Source organism: Colobus angolensis, unplaced genomic scaffold, assembly GCF_000951035.1.
Source record: "Colobus angolensis palliatus isolate OR3802 unplaced genomic scaffold, Cang.pa_1.0 Scaffold111, whole genome shotgun sequence".
Taxonomy (NCBI): Eukaryota; Metazoa; Chordata; class Mammalia; order Primates; family Cercopithecidae; genus Colobus; species Colobus angolensis.
Window position 1 is genome coordinate 6,143,590 of NW_012112142.1, and position 23,125 is coordinate 6,166,714.

At 32.2% G+C, this 23,125-nt stretch overlaps 1 protein-coding gene across 1 annotated transcript in view; it reads left to right on the top strand.

Annotated features, from left to right (window-relative positions):
• Positions 1-23,125, top strand: part of TTC29 (tetratricopeptide repeat domain 29) — a 264,979-nt gene that overhangs the window by 6,291 nt on the left and 235,563 nt on the right. The window contains 1 exon segment of the mRNA XM_011956790.1: positions 1,790-1,873. Coding sequence (XP_011812180.1) covers positions 1,790-1,873 — 84 coding nt within the window.

Genomic DNA, 23,125 nt, shown 5'->3' on the forward strand with positions numbered 1-23,125 from the left:
ATGAAAAGTGTAAAGCTTACACTTACTTACTCTGTTACCTAGGCTGGAGTGCAGTAGTGTGATCTCAGCTCACTGCAACCTCTGCCTCCTGGGTTCAAGTGATTATCGTGCCTCAACCTCCTGAGTAGCTGGGACCACAGGCATGCACCACTATGCCCAGCTAATTTTTTGTATTTTTAGTAGAGACAGGTTTTGCCATGCTGGCCAGGCTGGTCTGGAACTCCTGGCCTCAAATGATTCACCCACCTTGGCCTCCCAAAATGCTGGGATTTTAGGGATGAGCCACCATGCCCAGACAGAAAGGTGTAATGCTTTTAATCTATAAGGTCCCAAGGGCTGACTTATGTTTAGTAAGAAGGAGGATAGAGCCTTACTTGTAGGGTAGATTGGAGGGCATGAATCAGCTCCTGAAATGATGCTGGGGCCTGAAAATGCATCATCAAACTGCTGCTGCCCATGAGTGACTGCTGAGCTACTCAAAGTGTCACTGAGGAAATGCAGGACAGAGAAACTGATACATTTTGTCATAATTATGAATATTAACTGACTGTGCTATTTTGAAATTGCCATTTATAATTCTATTGACTTTTTGTAATACACATATTATTTACCAATATAAATAGTTTGCATACATAGGTTTATTTTCTTTATATGACTACTTTTCCATTCCTGCAAGCATAATGATCAAAGTATTAGGAGGCTTCTTTGTTCTCATGCCTCATTTTTAGTATTTCTTCTAGGAAAGACCAAAGCCCCTGGACCAAAATAAATACATTCAGCTAAACTAACATAAAAATTATTTTAAAATAGTAAATCAAAATTTTCTTTTCCTATAGCAGATAAATCTTTCAATGAATATATAATTCATGTGTGTATACTATAATATATATATACATATTTTTTGTTTTACTTTTGAATAATGTAAAATATTTATGAAGTCTGAAAAAGCTTATTTTTTCTGTCTTTTTAAAGGATTTAATTTATATTTTGTTTTCAAGGTGAGCAAAAGCATAGCCAAATCTCATATCCGTAGGATAGGAAGAGTTTTAAAGAAAACTTTTTCTTGTATTCAGTTCATTGAAGAAAAATATTTTTATCATATCCCATAAAGGCAAAGTTTGTATCAACATTCTTTAATAGCTTCTGAATAAAACACTGATATTTGTTTAGTTCCATATCATCATAGTTATGAGAAGTTGATAGCATGCTTATTTTTAAAGGTGCAAATGGGTGTGAAGAATGAACGCGCTACAAGTATAATATATTTTCAATAAGGGCTTCTTAAAATCATTTTGCACCTTGAATCTTTAGTAATTTGAGTTTTATGTGTAATTTTAAAAACTGTTCAAAGAGCATTTCAGGACAAAATTGAGTAATGTTTGGGACAAATTCATGTTATACATTTGAATCAAACAGGTGTTCTGGGCTCTGGATTCTGTGCCAAACAGTATATAACTTCAGTAGGTGGAAAGTTACACCATGAAAAAATGTGAGCAAAATAGAAGATCTTGTAAGCTTTGAGGAGAAGACTCTTAAGTAGAAAGTGAATTATTTCAAGGTGTTGATGTTTTATTTGTTTACATACTGGGTTTAATATTCTTCCTTATCATTTTCCATTCAGGAAAGATAAAATTTTGAAATGATCAATGACCTAACTCTATAGCTATTGTGTTTATTATATATGGTATTATACCCTAAATATTTCTCTTCTCCTAGTGGCATTTTACATGTTTGGTAGCTTTTCAACTTGATAAGGTGGTGCTTTATTATTTCTTTCTATTTCATTTAGGTCTCAATTGATCAAAGAAAAAGATGACATAGATCATTATCTAGAGGTGAATTTCAAAGGATTGTCAAAAGAGGAGGTTGCTGCGTAAGTACAACCTTTAGAGGTTCTTTAATATAAAGTTTGTTTCTTTTGTCTTGATTCTTTATTGAAATTTCAATTTTCCTGTGTAATATACTTTTTCATTGGATCATGGCATTTAAAAATTAAAGCTCATATTAAATAGTGATAAGTCATGTCTATTGATCTCACACATATCAAAGTCTTTAATTTTATGGCTCTCAAAATTCCCATATTTACCAAGATATTATACTATCACATTTGCAATATTTAGTTAAGTCTGTGCTATTAATTGCTTGTTAACCTTCGTTTTAAGATGTGTTGTCTCCGTGGGAAAGAAAAAAGCTTTAAGAAAAAGATTCATATATCTTTTCTCCTGGTGATTAAAGAAAAAGAAACACCTTACTAATGTACTAATATGTCTCCTTTTCCACCCAAGCACTCACAAAGAGAACAAATGGATCATAGTTTATTGGTTAATTTTAAAATAATTCTAAATCGTCTAGATTTATTTTTTTTAGATGAACAACGCAAACTTTGACATTTTATCACCAGTTGGAGTCTAATTTATAGGATGAATAAAAGCAGTACAAAAATCAATGTAAGTTAGTGAGAAATGAATAGAAACCTAGAATAATAGCTAAACAGGTTTAATATTTCTTACCTATACTTAGTGGCTCTGTTATCAGATCTTTTCATGTAAGTATTGAAAAATGGAAATCTTGTAAATCTACACTTATCTTATGGAATTCATTAATTGTTTCAATTAAAATATTTTATGCAACAAATGTTCTTAAAAGATTCTCTCTATTAATATTGTCTCATGCTATGGGATTCTACTGAAAGAGTGTTGCTAATTATATTTTGGTATGAGTTTCATATATTCTGAAGTTCTAAGTTTCTTGGTGTTTTCCATTTTATCAGATATTATCTTTGTCAATTTGCATATAACATGGATAAACAGTCATTTATTCTGTCAATAATTACTTTATAGAATGACAAAATTTTACAGTAGCTGTAATCACTCACTTCTGCAGAGCTCTATGGACTACCATGTATATGGTATGTGGGATTTTTGGTTAAATGCTATTCTGATGATGAATTCTTTAACTTTCCGTGATAACCTGTTACATAAAATTAAAGGTCAATATTGTATGACAGTACAACTACTTCTTAAAAGAAAAATGTATGTATGCCATATTTGGATTCTGATTTAAATATTATATCCAAATAGTTTTAATTGCCTTAAGAATTGGAATTAAATTAAAAACTAAACATGCTACACATAATTTCAACAAACTGGAAGTCCATATAGTAAAAATCTACTGACATTTAAGCTTTCAGTGCAGGCTGAAGAAAAATTTTATCTAAGACTATGCAAAATAGGCTATAGTGATGAGTATTCTCTTAATATTATTTTTCCACTAAAGGTACTGCCAAATTGATTTCAAATTCATCATTAAACTATTTGCAACAGTAACACTGGGTAATTCTCAGTTCTTACTACAGTATTCTCCTTAAAGTTTCCTTCACTTCAGTGCTTTCTTAGACCAAAGCTCTTTCTGTAAGATAGTGGATGCAAATCATTAGTATGGAGATAGCTTGTACACAGGTCATTATTGTGCTTTTGATTGATATACATTCTAGACCTTGCCCTAGACAGACTAATTGAATAGCATAAAAAGGAGAAAATTGATGAATGATTTCATCATCTCCCAGCAATGCCCAGCAGGTGCCATGAAGAATTACGTGTAGTCTGTTAGCCAAGGAATTACTGCATAAAACTCTTTATAGCCATTCAACCCTTAAAAGATAAATTGATCAACAAACATTTATTAAGTACTCACTTTATGTCTAATACTAGTTTTTTTGCAGTGGGAGAGACGATGATATTTTATTGTAAAATACTTGGCCGCATCCTGGAACCTTAACATCTATTTAAGACAATAAGACCTATGAGCAGCAGACAAATATGAAATGATTGAGTGCCAACTGTCCTGTGAGGTGCAGCCTAGAGGTCAAGAAACAATCAGAGAAGACTAAGACAATAGGATAGAACTTCTCAAGGAAGATAGATTTTGAGTTTAGCTCCCTGTCTGGTAGCATTATAAAATTATCTAACTAGAAAGTCATAGATCTTCAGTATATGAAAATGTAATGGGTAGAAATGGAAGAATCAAATCAGGCAAAAACAATGTCTAAGATATATCCTCAAATCCTTATCTCTACTGCCTTAATCATGTCTTTAAGATGGTGATCAATATATTTGTGTATACTCATTAATACAAATGATGTACACTGGCTTTGATATCCCATAGTACACATACGCTCTGTGTCTAGTTTCAAAATAACCCCTCATCATGTACCTCAAAATATACCAACCTACTTATGTGTAAACTCACACGCTCTGACTTTCCTCCCAATGCAATGGGTGGAGAGTTCCTATTGTCATCTAAGTGTGGTCCCTCTGCTGTGCTTCCTCTTATCCCCTCTTACCTGCTCCCAAGACTTTCTCCTGCAGTTAAATTTGTTTTTCTCCTATACCATCAATTTCTCCATTTTCATTGGATCAGTCTCACTGGTATTCATTTCTACTCAAACATTTTTCTTGACATATTATCCCCTTCCAGGTTCTACCCCATTTTTCTCTACTCAAGACAGCAAACAAAAGTGCTGTCTTAATATTTTCATGTTTCATTTTTGCCTCAGTTGACTCTAAATAGGTTTCCAGCCCCCATACTTACTGAAATGCCTCTTTAAGGTCACCCATGACCTCTAGTTTTCTCACATCTAATAGTTATGTTTCTGTTTCCAGCTTCCTTGATGTCTTCACAGCATTTGACCGAGTTGAACGCTCTCATCGTCTTGAACATTACGTGCTTGTGACTTTCAGGATGCCATTTTCTATGGTTTTCCTCCACACTGGAACACTTCAGTCTTCTTTGCAGGCTGGTTTTCTCTTTCCAAACTCTCAGTGGTGAGGTGTCCAAAGGCTGGGTCCTAGGTGCACTTCAGCCACACTCTCAACCTGGACCCAGTCTTACAGCTTTAAACATTAGCAATAACCCGATGGCTACTTAATTTATAAATCCAGCCTGACCTCTCTACCAAGCTGAAAGTTTTTAGATCCAATTGCCTCCTTGATGTGTCTACTTGGATATATCACAGACATTCCAAGGTTAATATAACCCAAAACTAGACTCTTGCTTCACCCCTACTCCTCTCCTATCCCCAATATTCTTCCCACAGCCTTTCCTCAATTCAGCAAATACCATCAAGGCAGCCTTGAGTTTTACCTTGCTTACTGCTACTCCCCTCTAATCCATCAGTATGCCCGATCAGATACAACTCCAAAATATATCCTGTGTTCATCTCCTGGTCTTCATTGCAGAGCTGCCATCATGTCTGCCCACACCCACACCCACTCTCACTCCACCACACTCCTCCTGCTAGAGTGGTCTTTTGAAAACATTAGATCATGACATCCCCCTGCTTAAAATCTGCCAAAAGCTTCCCATTCTTCACCTGGCCTGAAGCTGTGCATGGTCTGGACTTTACTGAACTCTGACCTTCTCACTCTTTCTCCCCACCAGTCTCTACTCCCGAAATGGCCTTATTGCTGACACTTCTTATGCAGGTGTCAACTTGAATGTGACCTCCACAGTGAGCCGTTCCTTGACCTCATAATAAAATGTAAATGAGTAAGGAAGCAGGGTAAGCTAATATATAGTTGTCACTGGAATGGCCAAACCCAAGTGACGGGGGTGTATTTTACTTTGGAATGGATAGAATTGTTCAAAGGCAAAGGGCTTCTGGGTTTTGTATCATCTACCTTCACAGAAGAAATTTCAGTATGCTTCATTACTTTCTAAGTGACTAGATTATTGTTGTGCCTCATAGGTTCATTTAAAACAATCAAATCCATTGTATTCACATTCCATATTTGATAATGATGATTTGACTTTAAACTAAAAAGTCAAATTTGACTTAGCAGTGAACTTCAAATGGTTCACTGCTGCTATCTAACTGATCTTTAACAAGTACAGACAGTCATGTCAGAAGAGTTTCTGTGTGTCGGGTTTTTAATTCTGTATAATATTATCAGAATGCATTATTGTTTTCAAAAAGAACTTAAAATATCACTTATTATCATATCATAATTACTTTGAGTAGCTAAGTAATAAAAGAGTCATTTATAGATTCAAATAAACATTTCTAGAGGGCACTTTACAGATTTAGCTATGTATATGAGGAAACAAAATCATCTGGGGACAGAGTATGTTAATCTGCTCAATATTATTTTCTGCTTCAGATATCAAGTTCTATTATATGGAAGAATATATTTGGTTCAAAATTGTGTGCATCTCTAAGATATTACTTTCTTTCCGAATATCTTATTTTTAGTATCATCAGTGGGTGTTTATTGAACATCACTTTGTCAGCAAGCTCAGTGGCAGTTAGGACTGTTTGTTACTATATTCAGTGAGTTTGGGCTGTAAAGAAACAAAGAACAATTTACTTTCATATCTTTTAAAGCCTTTTTCTCCTGCCTCATTTTGAATTGTATTATACTTACTCAAAGTAAATTAGTGTTTTGCCAGTCTACATTTTTTTTTTTTTGCAGACTAGGTTTTTATCTTGAATTTCAAAATTTTCATCCAAAGGTGCTTTTGTGAACTACAAATATACTTTTTATATGCAAATCTAGCTTCTGGATTTGCACAATGCGTTGGCATTCTAAACATATGGAGCAAGATGAAACCCATGTATTTAAGATACAGTATTTCATAATTCTTTATTGGAAGTTAGATCCTTTCAAGTGTGCTCTTCCTCTGCTTAATTCATTTTTGTTTACTTTTGAAATTTTTTATGAAATCATTTTGGTTTCTCTTAAAACAGTTTGCTGTTTGGTAAAGTAATAAATTAAATTCTCTATGGAGGTTTGCAAATTAACTTCCTGAAGAAGCCAGTTGCCAAGCAAATGTTTACATGACTAATCTCCAGATGAGACAGAGATAGGTGGGCAAGAGAAGGGAGAACCCGTTTCTTGCTAGGAAAGAAGATTTTGGTGTTCCAAAATGAAGAGAAAAATTCTTTCTCATGAATATTTTTTAAAAATAAGTGATTACAGAGAATGCAGATGGAAAGAGAGAAGGAATTGTCACTCCTTTTTGAAAAAATTCTGGCATTGTCTTCTAGATCAGATCTCTAGGATATGAAACCAGGAATGAAAAGACCGTTTTGCCATGATTTAAAAGAAAAGAAAGAGAAGGAAGGGAAGAAGAAGAAAAATCGGAAAGAAGAAGGGGGAAAAGACTATATCAATAAAGTTTAAAATTGGGGAATTTTAAAAATGTAGTTGGAAGGAGATTTTTGAAAAACAAAACAAGACAGAATAAAACAACAATGTTCACTAGCTGCAAAAAAATGGTCTCAAATTTTCACCAAAACCAAATATAGAGATAAAAGAAAAGATTTCAAATGTCAACAGAGCATAGAAATGCCAATTTTTTTTACGCATTTGTATCTTTGTGTCCTTTAGGAGTTTGCTTTAAAATACTATTTTCACATAGATGTTTAAGCTTACCAGCTCTAATAGACATTTTTAAAAAATGTCTCTAAGAGGAAAGCATGGGAGTCATGACTTGCAACTCTGGCTCTTAGAGGAGCTGATTCCTTCTGCAGTTGAAAACTTGGCTTTGTTATGTAATACCTGTATTGTCTTAAGGAGGTTACCTGCTTTCTCTCATCTTTGCTTTCCACAACTATTTGGAGAGCATAATAACAAGAAATTCTTACAGGAATTAAATGAGATTCTCTATGTGAAACACATGTAGATGACACTCAATTCAGACTATTATTAATTATCATTGCTTATTTTTCTTTGGCTTTTAGCATTTATTAATAGTATAAATAGCCTAAATATTTTGCATTAACTTTATGTGTTGATTTATGTAGTGATATTAATTTATCATTTCTCTTTACCTTTTTGTTGTACTAAGTATCATTTTCATCATGTACTAAAGGCAGAGTTTTAAATAAGATATATTTCAAACTTACAATACTAATCAATGAGAGGACTTTTTATTTTTATAGAGACAGGGACTCAATGTTGTCCAGATAGAACTTGAACTCCTGGCTTCACGCAGTCCTCTCACCTCAGCCTCCCAAAGTGCTGGCATGAAAGCTGGGAGCCATTGTACCCAGCCAGTTTTTTAAGAAAATTTCAAGTTGCAATAAAAACTTTTCAGAAATGTACAGATAAACTGGCAGTTTTAGAAATACACAGAATATAGCTGGAGGATGTGGTTTTTCCTACAATAGCCCATAAACCTGTAAGTGCAAAATGTACTTCTCTATTTAAAAACCATTTGGGAAATTCCTTTTTCAGTGTGATAGGACAAAGAGATAAATAAAAAAACCTAAAAGGAGACAAGCACACAGGTACCACAGAGGATGAATCAGCCAGAACTGTCAGTCAGTGGGATAAACAATGATCCAGCCACATCACTCTCAATGTATGGGCAAGATGGTTTTATTATGTTGTGTTTTGTCTTTGATAGTGTGTTCTTTCTGTATTAAGAAAACGGGGAAGATTAAAAACTATTTAGATCCTTTTTAAGTCTCCATTATGGCTAAAAAACAATCCTTAAAATTACTGAGGTTACTGCAACTATGGAAAAATCATCTCCCTGGCCTATATCCGTATCCTGTTCTGTTTTCTATGTTGAAAATTGGAGATGTGGTAATAACCAGTGTCACTATCTCACTGTTTAAAGCAAAACCAAGTTATGGATTCACAAGAACTATTTTGCTTCACCAGGATTTCCACAGATATTACCAGACCAGGGGCTTTTCTGGGAAGCATAATCAGGTGATGCCCACCTCCAGATTAGAAGGAAACAGCATTATCATTCTCTTTTGTTTTTATTTTTTTATTCTCTTTTAAAATAAAAGCATTTAAATGTCTAATTATAAGAAATGAAAATGAGAATATAAGTTTGTAGGAGATACTTTTCCTTAATAGTTTTTATTATTTGGAAGCTTTTAAAACTTCATGTTTGTATTTCAGTGACTCTCTGAGACCATTTAAAATATGATCACCCTTTCTTTGATCTAGGAAGGCAACTTATCAAGATATATATGTGTGTGTGTATATGTGTGTGCGTGTATATATATATATATATATACGCACACACAAATATATGTAGTGTGTGTGTCTATAAATATATATATTGTATGTGTGCATGTTATGTGTATATGTGTGTGCTTTAACTATTAACCCCAATTTTCTACATATCACTATATAAAAATCTTTCAATATACTTTAAGTGCTTGTCTTCAAGCCGAAGTGTAAGCATGTTAAGTCGAATTAAATACAGGCATACCTTCTTCTATTGCACTTTGCTGTATTGTACATCAGAGATACTGTATAGCCAGAAAACCCGGATAGAGAAGCTTCTTCCTCTTCTTCCCTGCAATCCACACAGTGCAGGCAAACCTTGACAGTTCCTTCATAAAAAGAATATCAGGGACACATCACTAATTCAGATGTCAGATTTACATTAACCAACATCAGTATATGCGTGCAAACCCTGACACAACAAAGAAAAGCTCCAGAAAAATAGCCTACATATTTTACTGTCAGAAGGGCTGTGGAGGCATCCTTAGGCCAAGTCTGTTGACTTAGACATGTGTATAAAATTAGGTTTTCTTATTTAACTAGCTTGCCTATATTGCTTTTCATGGAAGCGTCCTGTTTTTCCTACTTTAGGTAAATTAAATTTGTAAGGAAGAAGCTAAAATACTGAAATACTAGCTGACACGGGGAAGATAAAATAATTGGCCACTATGAAAAGGACAGACTGTCTGGGGACAAGGGCAAGGCATGACTGGGCCCTGCAGCCACCCTTTTCCATGTATTTACATTGTGTTGAAATTAAACAGCAGAATTTCTAACAAAGCATTATTTTGTTGACCTTACTCTATTTCATATGGCAGGGAAATGAGTAATATATTTTAGAAAAGTTTTAATTGTATGTTTTGCTTTATTAGTTTTTGTTTTAGTCTAGGTTTATATATTGAAAGATTTGTGTTATTGGGAAATTTGCCAATGTTGATTGCCTCTGTCCTTAAATTAATAAAAACTGTTTATTAATTTACTTATTAATTAATTGCTATAGTATCTTCCAAACTCTTAGATGATCAATAAGAATCTTTCCAAATCTCTTTTGTGCTTCTTGGATTTTTAAAAATTCCCTTCACATTGTTCCTAAGGGACCAGAAGTTATTTGGTCAGAATAATTTCCAAAGAGCCTAAATTTTCTTCTAAGTATGCTAGGAAACCTTTGGCTCATTTTATGCAGGGAAATGATATGCTATCACTTTAGTTTAAAAGATCATTCAAGGCTGTTGGGCTCTGTGGATATTTGACTGGGGAGCACCCCGAGCAAAAGATGATGGTGGCTTGACTAGGGCAGAAGTGGAAATGATGAGAAATGGTTTAATTTAGAATATATTTAAGTGATAGGGAGATCAGAGCTTACCAATGGAGTAAACATGGGGACTAAATAAAGCAATAGATAAAAAAATGACTCCTTCTGAACTGACCCCAGCAACTAGAGGGATGTCTTGTTCACTGCTGAATCTCCAGCACCTATAACAGTATCCACATAGTAGGCACTCAAGAAATACTTTTTAATTAAGGCTAGCCTCATCCCAGCACATGCATACTGTTTCCAGTTTGATTCCTTCCATTCCTGCTTTGAAATTCATCTTCCTGCAAAAATAATAGTAATGACTAATATTTGTAGAACACTTTCTATGTTTCAGGAATTATTTTAAGTGCCTCATATGTGTTCATTCATTTAATTCACAAAAAGAATTTATTAGTTCAATTTACAGCTAAGAATTGATGCACAGAGATATTAAGTAACTTTCCCAAGGACACACAGATAATAAGTAGAAGAGCTGACTTTGAATCTATGCAGTCTGGGTCTGGCACTCATTCTTGGAGCATTATACCATTCTGCCTCTGAAAATATTCAGGTCTTCATTATTCTATGTTTTCTCTCATCTCTCATTCTTAGTGTATTTCCATTCTCTTGGCCTAGAATGATTTTTCTCCTAATTGTCTCATGACTCTTACTCATTCTTAAATGGCTCGGCTGTATTAGATAAACTTGCTATAATCTTGTAATTTCCAGTACACTTATAGTACTATATTGCCATTGCTAGTATAATTGTTTCCTATACTAGATTACAAACTTCAAGAGAGCTGGGGCCATTGCTGCTCTGCTCATATGTGCATCCTTGGTACTCTACTCATACAGTGCTTAGCTCACCTCACAGGAATGAGAACCCATGATCTTTTACCCCTTCATAGCCTTGCACATGTGTTCTGCCTGGAAAACCCTCTGCTTTCTCTCATGCTTTGTGTACTGGGCAAGCTTTTATTTATCTTCCAGCCTCAACTTAACTGTTTCCTGCTTTGTGAGGCCTCCTTTGATCCACTTGGTAGAGTGCAGAGCTCCTGTTTGAACTATCTTGATGGCCATTGACAGTCATGTACAAGTGTTTTATTTCCCTTTTATTAATATTTAACATACTGTAGTATGTTCTATACTATGTATGTATGTACTATGTATGTATGTACTATAGTACATAGTATGGATAGTATATAGATTGTGACTCATTAGTGGGTAGTGATTGTGACCCATCAGATTGGGGATCATGGCCAGGATTTAAGAAATGGAAAGAGAGTGTAGACAAATAGGATAGAAAGAAACGCATTGCATAGAGGAAAGCTAAATATTGGGAGGCTGCCATGTGTAATGGAATAGAGCATGAATTTTTAAACCATACTCTCTGGACTCCAGTCCCAGATTTACTCTCATTAACAAAGTAACTAGTTGACTTTGGCGAAGTTACTTAACCTTTCTATACTTCAGTTACCTAATCTGAAAAAAATAAAGATAATGATAATAGGGCCTGTTTCCTAAAATAGTTATGATAACTAATTGAGTTAATAATTATAAACCGATTGGAACATTTTGCATATTTGTGCTTTTAAACATTGGTTTAATATGTTACACACACATTTATACATGTGCCGAATTGCAATGTAAGTGTCTGGTTTTGTTTTTTGTTTTTTTTTTGAGATGGAGTCTTGCTCTGTCGCCCAGGCTGGAGTGCAGTGGCGCAATCTCGGCTCACTGCAATCTCCACCTCCCGAGTTTAAGCAATTCTCCTGCCTCAGCCTCCTGAGTAGCTGGAATTACAGGTGTGCACCACCACACCCAGCTAATTTTTGTATTTTTTCTTAATGTGAGTTGTCGTAAGGAATGAACTCTGCTCTAGACTGGAGTCTTTGAAAGCAGGGATTGTGTTTTCTTCAACTTTTAGGCCTCGGACTTACATAAAATAACACTTTTTTGCTTGTTGACTTTCTTTCCAGAATAGATTAAAGAAACTTAAAGTTCAAACTTTGTAGGCTGGACATGGTGGCTCATGTCTGTAATCCCAGTACTTTGGAGGTCGAGGTGGGTGGATCACCTGAGGTCAGGAGTTCAAGACGAGCCTGGCCAACATGGTGAAACCCTGTCTCTACTAAAAATATAAAAATTAGTCAGGCATGGTGGCACACACCTGTAATCCCAGCTACTCAGGAGGCTGAGGCAGGAGAATCGCTTGAACCTGGGAGGCAGAGGTTGCAGTGAGCTGAGATTGCGCCATTGCACTCCAGCCTAGGCGACAGAGCAAGACTCTGTCTCAAAAACAAAAAAACAAAAAACAAAAACACCAAAAAAAAACAAAAAAACAAAACCTTTGTATTATACAGCTGTCAAGATTATAACTAGAAAATAGAAAGCAAATAAATAAAGTATGTAAATACGCTCCCCAGTGGAATTACTATAGTTACTATGAGGGAACATTAAGTTTCTCTTTCAACTTCTGGGTAGACTAGGCAAAAAGGAAGATGTGAAGGACTACAGAAGTCTCAACACCTGATGAAAAGGCATACATCAGTTCTTTAAGAGACAAGCTTTTTCCTGATACTAAGCTCCAAAAGAAAGTTATCATATAATCTTATGTAAGAAAAATTTGCACACCTAATGCAACAAAATAGTTATTTAGACAGCTTGTCATAAATATTACATTTTCCCATTAAGTTTTCTTTCAAACAAGATAGTAACAGGTAAAATAAATGACTGCTGTGTGCTATTCTCTGTGTTAAGTGGTCTTTACAACAACGCTATGAACAATAACCCTTGTTATTACTCCCAGAGACCAAGGCATGGAGAGGTTAAGTAATTTGACCAAGGCAACCTATTGTTATAAAGAAGCAGAAGCAAAGCAGTAGGAAACAAGATGGTTCAAAGAGAGGAAGGAATGAATAAGCTGGAAAGAAAATGGATGACATACATTTGAAATCAATTTTCAGACTTTTCTGGTATTTCCAGGACTGTCTTGGATCCAGAACCTGCCTTGGGGCTCAGTTCTACCAGAACTCAGTTGTTCTGCAATCATGATTCAGATTTCCATGAAATCATTTTACTTAAGCTTGTCTGAAACAATTTTTTATCCTACAACCAAAGTAGCCAAAGAAATGCATTGCTGATTAAGGGAATTGTTTTCTCAAAAGTTAATTTGGCTTAAGGTTTTTCCACATTAATGTCAAGGTCAAGATAAGTGACTAATCTCATTTCTTTTCTATGTTTGAAATGGCCACACGGAAGTACAAAGAATAATAAATTCTTACCATGATAAGAAAGGAGAGAAAACAAATTACAGATCTCAAAATTTCAGAAATGTTTTCAGAAAGCAGTTGAAATATCACTATAGAAAAAAATGATATTTTATAATGATAAAAGGAGTTGGCTCATCAAGAGGACATAAGCCTAAATGTTTATGCTTCTGATAACAGAACTTCAAAAAACGTTGAACCAAAACTGATAGAAAGAAGAGGAGAAATAGGAAAGTCCATAATTTTAGTTGGAGAGTCCAACATCACTCTCTCAATAATTGGTAGAAAAACCAGTAGGAATATAGAAACCTTCAACAACGTCTTTAATCACCTTAAGTAATTGACACTTACAGAGTATTCCACCAAACAACAGTAGAACACATTATGTTCAACTGTGCATGGAGGATTTATCATAGTAGATTATAGCCTGGGCCATAAAACAAATTTTAACATGTTTAAACAATTTAAATCCTTCCAACTATGTTCTCTTACAAGAATGAAATAAAGTTAAAAAGGATAGCAGAAAGAGTTTTGGAAAATCTTCCTAAATTGGGAAGCAAGACAACATACTTCTAAATAACCCATTAATCGAAGAAGAAATCACAAGTCAAATTAGAAAATGTTTTAACTGAATGAAAAAGAAAACACAGCATATCAAAGTTTGTGGGATACAGCTAAAGCAGTGCTTAGAAGGAAATTTATAGCATTAAAATGCTTGTATTAGAAAAAATGTAAATATCCAAAATTAATTTTCTAAGCTTTCATTTTCAAAAACCAGAAAAAGAAAGCAAATTAAACTCGAACTTAGTAGAGAAAAAGGAATAGTAAAATGAGAGCAGAAAACAAACAAACAAACAAAAACAATGAAACTAATGCTGGTTCTTTGAAAAACAAATGGATCAACCATTAGTCAAACTGATCAGAGAAAAACAGAAGACACAGTTTACCAATTTGGGAAATGAAAAGGGACACATCACTACAGATTACACAAATATTAAAATGTCATTAGGAGATAAACTTCATGCTGATAAACTCAATGACTTAGATGAAATGGCTAAATTTCCCAAAAGACACTGCCAAAGTTCACTTACATAGAAACAAATGATAGAAGAGATATATATTTATTAAAGACATTAAATTTATAGTTTAAAAAACTTCCTACAAAGAAAATTCCAGGCCCATGTGGCTCCACTAATGAATTCTCCCTAACATTAGGGGAAGAAATAATGACAAACTCAACACAAACTCTTCAAGAAAATAGAAGACGAAGAAACACTTCTTAACTAATTCTGTAGCAAATAATATGATTAAGCAGCTGAAAGATCTTCATGATAATGTTAATATAAACCTATCACATATATTAGGGTTAAGGAGATGATCAGGAAACTGAGATTTAAGTGTATTAAGTATATTCTTAAATGCAGAAAAGTAATATAGCACATGCTATATATGTGTTATTTGTTGGATATAAAATATTAATCTAAAAAAAAACCCAGTAATATTTGCAAATCAGTTGTCCTAAAAACTTTCCCCTGAATTGAAACGCTCCTTTTATTAAATGCCAACTTTTCATGTGTCTATATGAGGCATACACCTTTACACATACATGTACGTATATATTCTGTCATATTAATTTATTTGCCTTTTCTTATATTAGTGCCACTAATCTTTTCATCAATATAGTTGAAATGCATTCTTGTATCTGGCAGAAAGTCCCTTTTGTTCCAAATGAGAAAGTTTTCTTGTATATTCACTGTTTTATATGAATTTTAGAATAATCTTGTCAAGATTTGGGGAAATATCATTAAGATTTTATTGGGATTGTGCTAAATTCATATGTTATTTTAGGAGAACTGACATTATTAAAATACTGAGTCCCACATTAACAAGAACCTTTCATTTCAATTGTGTTAAATAATAGCATTGACAGCGGCATCTCTTCACATTCCTGGCTTCAGTGAAGACGATTCTAATGTATCCTAAACAGAAAGCCTTTTGCCATAGGTTTTTAAATAGATCCACGTTACCAAGATAAAGAAGCTTTTTTTTTAGTTTCTCTTTTTCTTAATCATGTGTGAGCTTTGAACATTGTGAAATAATTTTTTTGCACCTACTAGATTATTATAAAGTTACTAGATTTTCTATTTTGAACTATTCTTCCAATTCTGAGATAAACTCACGATGGTTTCAATTTATTGACTTCTGTGTGTGTGTGTGTGCGCGCACGTGTATGTGTATATGTGAATTTTGCATCTAAATCATAATGATATGGAGCTGTGGTTTTTATTTTCTCTTGCTACACTTTAAGATTTTGTAAAATTGACTAAAGAATTTTTATCTTATTCAATTAAAAGTGAGGGCAAATTAAAATTTTTTTCAGATAATGCAAGGACCTAGACACATCTCTTTCTCTGCAGTCTTTCTGGGCCCTCCCCCAGCAAAAGAAATTATAATGGTTACTTGTATTTTGTAAAATCCACTGAAGAATTTTTTTATCCTTTTCAGTGCTCTAGGACATTTTGGATGAAATGGGAATTTCTTATTATTGAAAATTTGGTAGAACTCCCATGTGAAACTGAATAGTTTTTCTCCTTTGGTGAGAGTAGGGGTCAGGGGAAAGGGGGTAGGTGAGTCTTGTAATTGGTCTTCTAAATCTTCTCCAGCTAATTGTTATTTTTGAAAAATAAGTGCCTGTTTATGTAAAATTTTATATTTACTGCAATGAAGTTTAACATGATATTTTCTAATAATGTTAAAGTCTCTTCTATATTTCTTGAAATATTCTCTATGTCTTGAAGGTAGTGTAAAGATAATGATGGCTAATAATACGGGGCCTAGGGTTGGACTGCCTCTATTGATGAACCAGCTCCATCACTCACAGGTGTGTGATCTTCACCTTGTTAATTAAACTCTTTGTGGCATAGTTTCCTCATCTGTAAAATGGAGATTAAAATGATAGCACCTATCTCATAAAAAATGTTGCCAAGTTAAATAGGCTAATTACATGTAAAGTATTGAAAACAGCACCTGGCACATCATTAAGCATACAGTAAAAGTTAGCGGTTACTATAATTATAATTAGAAGCCTTTTCCGTTCATGCTGCTAATTTTAGTGACTATCTGTTTTTGTTTTTCTAGGTTATACTTGTACAGATATCTCTGTCTTTTCACGTAACCAGTTCTTTTGTTTTATGGGTCAACTTTTTGGTCTCTCTTTTATCAGTTTATTAATTTACTGTTAATATTTTCTTCTCAGTTTTTATTTAGTATTATTTCATAATATTTATTTTGTTAGGATTTTTTCTATCATCCTGAGTTGAAAGCTAGCTTTTTCACTAGTATCAGTTGCTCCTGTTTTTCAGAAAATGCACTTAAATCTATAGCTTCCTTTTTAAATATGATGATAACTTCTTTTTTCTTTCAATTCTAAATATATGAAAATTTCCATACAGGTTTCACATTTAAGCAAATAATAAATTTGGAGTGTATTTCTAAATTTGCAGGTGAATAGTTTTTGGTGTTTGCTTTTTTTTTTTTTTGTAGGGGATCCTGGATTGGGAAGTAAATCTTTACTCATGCTTCGTAAGTGTGTCATGGATGTATATCCATGGATGTGTAGTAAGTGTATCAATTTACAAAATTCCTGGTGTGACCAGTACTTGGTCAGATTTTATAAATATTTATTTTTTTGAAAAATAAGTATATATTCTCTATTTAATTTGGTAGATAGTTCTCTATATAAAAATCTCTCAGAATATAAATATTAGCGTGAGGCTGTTATTTCAATCAAGCTAGGCAATTACTGTTCAAATACTTTTCCCTCTACTTTATCTGTAAGTTTCTGGAAAAAAAATTAAAATCAATGTCTTCTCTTTCTTCTGTTAATTTTATGTATTTTAAGCTATATTATTAGGTACATTGTTTCCTACCTGCTATATTTTTCAGTAAATCTATTTATAAATCTGATATTATTATACTCCTTTAATGTTTTCTGCCTGAATTCTATTTTGTTTAATACTAATAATATTATACAAGTTTTCTTTTTGTTGGAATTTGCATTATTTTATGGGAATACAAAAGAAAAATATTCTTATTCTCTGCCTACTAATCTATTTTATACTTTTTTAAAAAAGTTTAAATCCAAGGCTCTTTTATTTCATCTTCTTGCAAATACTTTCTTTTGTTATTGCAATATTCTTATTGATATACTTTTTTATTTACTAATTCTATATTCTTAGTTATAACTAGTAATTTTCTAAATGTTTAGATAGCTGCAATAAAATTAATATCATATTCAGGAAAACAAGATCTTTATATACAGATGTTTTCTGATGAAAGAATCAAAATGATCCATTGACTTTTCGTTTTTATTAACTTAGTTTTTATTATGTTCTGGAAGTTTATTGTATACATATAGTCAGTGAAAACTCCTGGCTTCACTGTTCATGTGCACAGTGCACACTTACTTTGCAACAGTAATTAAAAGCACATAATATGAAAGATTTATTTACATGACTTAGAGTTTGGTAGTCATCTTTTAAGCATTCAAGTTTGATAGGGAGATATATTCTAATTTTATTTTTAGATAAGGGGAAAATCAAAATATGTTGAGTCAAATGAGGAACTGTTTCTATAATAGAAACTTAAAAAGCCAAAGAAGAAATGAGATCAACCGCTGCTCTTAAGTAGTCAGAACTTGACATTTCTCTTAAGATAAATTACACAGATTTCTCACCAAGAAATATAGAATATTTATATATAAAAATATAGAATAGAATCAGTCTAAGAATCATTTGGTTTCTTTTAAAAAAATTTTATCAAAAAACGGATGCAAGAGAGTGTAGTTAACGGAATGCCAATGATTGATTTGTAAAAGAGAAGTTTTATAAGTGTATATTTTTTCTCATGACAAAATATCATTACTTCACTAGAAGACATACCATAGTAAGAGAAATATACATGAAGTTTTTGTTATTTACCCTTACACTATCATCCATTACATTACTGAAAAGAGCATGAATAATGTTTTGTTTTCATTTTTAATTTATGTCATTTTTCCCTGTGTATGTTAAACCTGTTATATTTCTCTTTAAAACTTGTCATGTTTATAGCTCAATGTATACTATTTTTCTTGCCATTATTTTTAATATGTTTAAAGTATTATAAGGAAATATATGTTTAGAGGGAGCAACATTAGAATATATATGACAAAACTATAGGTGTAAAGAATTGATTGTTTTACCTTTCTCAGAGAAAGCTCCTCATGTAGTTAATATGAAAGGATTTTTCTTGAAAAGGTTAAAAAAGTTCTAATCAACTTTTGTACATTATGTAGAACTTCATTTTCTAAACTCTGCAAAAGAAAGTTTCATATTTAATGGGGAGTCATGAATTATTCCATTTATTATCTACTTCCTCCTTTCAAAGACATGATCTGGATAAAAGGCGGGGTGAATAATTTCAAAAAATACAATACATTTTTAATGGGAAGGTGCAAACTACAGATTCTCATGACTATTAGCAAGTGTAGAGGAAACAGAATTTTACTTGCAAAACTCGTCAAACTCTTGCAAAGATAAAATGTATGACATACTTTAGTAAAAAAAAAATGCAGTGAGCTGAAGTTTTCTTTATAATGCAACTTGTTTTTACTAAGTTTGCTCTTTATATTCTCCAGCTTTTCATTTTTATTAAAAGTTTGATATTTCCCTGAAAGTATATGGAAAGTTGATAGTTCTTTTATTTATAATGCTGTATAGAAAGCTAAAAGAAAATTTTAAATGATGTTATTTCAGAAAAAGTTTTCCAAACAAAATTTCAAAAATTGTGCAGGGTATCATAGAATTATGTTTCAAAAAACAGAGTGTCAGTGTGAAAATGGGTGGTTTTAAAAAGAAGAACACAACAGAGTGAATATCATATTCTGTGGAGTTTTTTGTTAATATAAATTATAAATATTAATTTAGACAAAAATGATCATTTGATGAGTGGGCCTGATGAAATTTACATGTGTATTTAGTCCACTCTTCGTAGTCCTGTGATATGAAACTCATTTTTTGTTTCCCTCCTCTTTTCCTCATGTTTTTTTCTTGTTATTTTAGGATACAGAATATACCAGAATTGTATTACTCACTTGAATTTATTTTGTATCGTTATAACTCAGTTTAAAAACTAAGATTATTTCCAGGGTTTATTTTTCAGCTTAGGTTTAACTGGTTTTTCTATAGTAGAGAAGTACAGTGTAATCTGAAAGAAAAGAACAAGAATCCGCATGATTTCTGCAGTTAGCCAAGTGGAGTCAAGGACTTGAAAATACTGTCCCAGAAAAATTATCCTTTAACAATGACGCTCATTTCATATCTCTCCATGTGGAATATTTGGCTTGCCATTTTTCTACACAAATTATTTTGTATAAAGTTTGAATTTCTCAAAGGAGTTTGCAAGTAATAAGACTTTTATCAAAATCACATGTGTAATTAACCTCATATAAGCAGCTTTTCTTCCTATCCTTTTTTACCAAACTACTAAAGAAGTTTTCATTAAAGGCAGTTACTTTTTGTGAGATCAACAAATGTTTCTAAAAGACACAATAATTTTTTAAGTTTTAAAAATGTGTATGTTTGAGGTTTTTCGATAAAGAAAATGAATGATGCTAAAGTGCTGTGCGACAGTTACCATGGGTAACTATTTTGGTAATACTTTCTATTGACTGATAGTTTATCCATTCCTAGTTGATAACAATTACTGTACTTCAAATATTTGATTAAGTGGGAATCACTTGAATAAATCACTTTGAGCAGATGGGCACATAAAAAAATACCTTTATGTTATTAAGGAAATTATCTAAAGTTATTGTAAAGATTGTAGTCCTGTACTATTTGCTAAATAAGCATGATTTCCTCTGATATTTGTTAATCACCAAAGAAAATACTGTTTGGTTTATAAACATTTGTTGATCTCACATAAAGTGACTGCCTTTAATGCAAAACATCAGTTCTATCAAAATAGAATCTGTGAAATAATTTCTGTCCCATTCTACACAAATATTCCATAACTTCTAAAATACAATCACTCATGTTGAATTGAATTCTTATCGGGCTATTGAGAGAATCTTTACTGATCAAATTTTTAGGTATTTTTATTATTCGTTGAAAGGGGTATATTAGTGATAGTACTATTTACAAAATACCAGAGGATAAACTTTATTCCTACTGTTTCTTTTTCTTTAAATAAAGTTGGAACTTAGGTTAGTTTTTCAAAATAGCATTTTTCAATTTGTATATATACTTTAAAAATGTTGAAAGTCTGACTATACTTTTCTTTATTTTTAATAGATAAAAAATCTAAAACTACAAAGCAAAACTTGCATATGTAAGTTTCCTCTAAAGTTCAAATTAGTAAACGTGTAACTGTTTTGATAATCACATAAAAATTCTATTCCATAAAAAGTTCTGGGGGGCAGATTTTATTTATATATTTAAAATTGCTAAATTGGACTATCTACCTAAATTGAGTCTAAATCAAAACTGAAACAGAATGCTATATTAATATTTATATTCTGACTTTTTGGTAATATTTTTATATTGCTTAATTTTTTCAGTTCATATAAAAGATGAAATCATATTTATTTGTATGCAATTCTAAGAAATTTCTAGAAAAATTATAAATTAATATATTACATTAGACAATTTCTTTGGAATGAAGCTAAAATGTTATCTGAATCTTTACAAGGAGAATTTTATATAATTTTTATATATCATTTGATATGAATTATATACAATTTTATTTTTAATATTTTTTATATTTTATCTTATTTTATATTATTTAATATAATTTATGAATTAATAATATAATTAATAATGATGAAATATATTATTTTATATTAATATAATATTATAATATAGAATATATTTATATATAATATATTAATATAATAATATTATATAAAATATAATATAAAATAATTTTATATAGATTATAATATAATTTTATATAAATTGTATTATCATTATAGTGGCTGTGATATTAAAATTATTATATGATTAGTCATAACTGAGATAATATTATAAAAAGAGCTTCTTAATTAAAATATGTTATACTACACATACATTGAAGTGATTGTATCGTGTTCATTTTATGTTCAATACTCTTAAAGGAAGTTCCGAAATGTTTAGAAGACATTAATAACAATATTTATGTTAATGATGAATTCTAGTTGTAATGACTAACTATAATGAAAGTTTATTTTGATCCAAATATAATAAATTCTACTCTTTGAGATGTTAACATATAATAATTAAATTAAATCATATAGAAAATAGGTAATAGTCATATTATTTATGATTGGTGGATGTATGGGATACAAAATGATTTGTTTTAGAGAATTCATCATAATTTAAAAGTGCTTTATGAGGTACCATCTCACACCAGTTAGAATGGCCATCATTAAAAAATCAGGAAACAACCGGTGTTGGAGAGGATGTGGAGAAATAGGAACACTTTTACACTGTTGGTGGGATTGTAAACTAGTTCAACCATTATGGAAAACAGTATGGCGATTCCTCAAGGATCTAGAACTAGATGTACCATATGACCCAGCCATCCCACTACTGGGTATATACCCAAAGGATTATAAATTATTCTACTACAAAGACACATGCACACGTATGTTTATTGCGGCACTATTCACAATAGCAAAGACTTGGAATCAACCCAAATGTCCATCTGTGACAGACTGGATTAAGAAAATGTGGCACATATACACCATGGAATACTATGCAGCCATAAAAAAGGATGAGTTTGCGTCCTTTGTAGGGACATGGATGCAGCTGGAAACCATCATTCTTAGCAAACTATCACAAGAAGAGAAAACCAAACACTGCATGTTCTCACTCATAGGCGGGAACTGAACAATGAGATCATTTGGACTCGGGAAGGGGAACATCACACACTGGGGCCTATCATGGGGAGGGGGGAGGGGGGAGGGATTGCATTGGGGAGTTATACCTGATATAAATGATGAATTGATGGGTGCTGACGAGTTGATGGGTGCAGCACACCAACATTGCACAAGTATACATATGTAACAAACCTGCACGTTATGCACATGTACCCTAGAACTTAAAGTATAATAAAAATATATATATATATATATATAAAAGCTCTTTTAAACAATAAAAAAGTGCTTTATATATGTATTTTATTTTGATTAATAAAAGTTTCTCATTAAATATGTGAATGTTTAAGTATAAAATATTTTTCTAATTTTTCCAAAAATAAGAATTGGATGCTATGAAAACTGTTAATCTATGATATGCCACCTCCCTTATTTACATTTTTAACAGTTGAATCTTTGTTAACTCATCTCATAGACAGCTACATGTTTTGCTGTTCCAGATGGATGAGATAGAATACCATGCATAACTTTACATTTATCTTCTTTGAGTGTCAACTTATTTGCATATCAATTAAAATAATATCTGTATTAGGATGGATAATGAAAGTTATCAAATTTACATGATGTAACTGCAGTT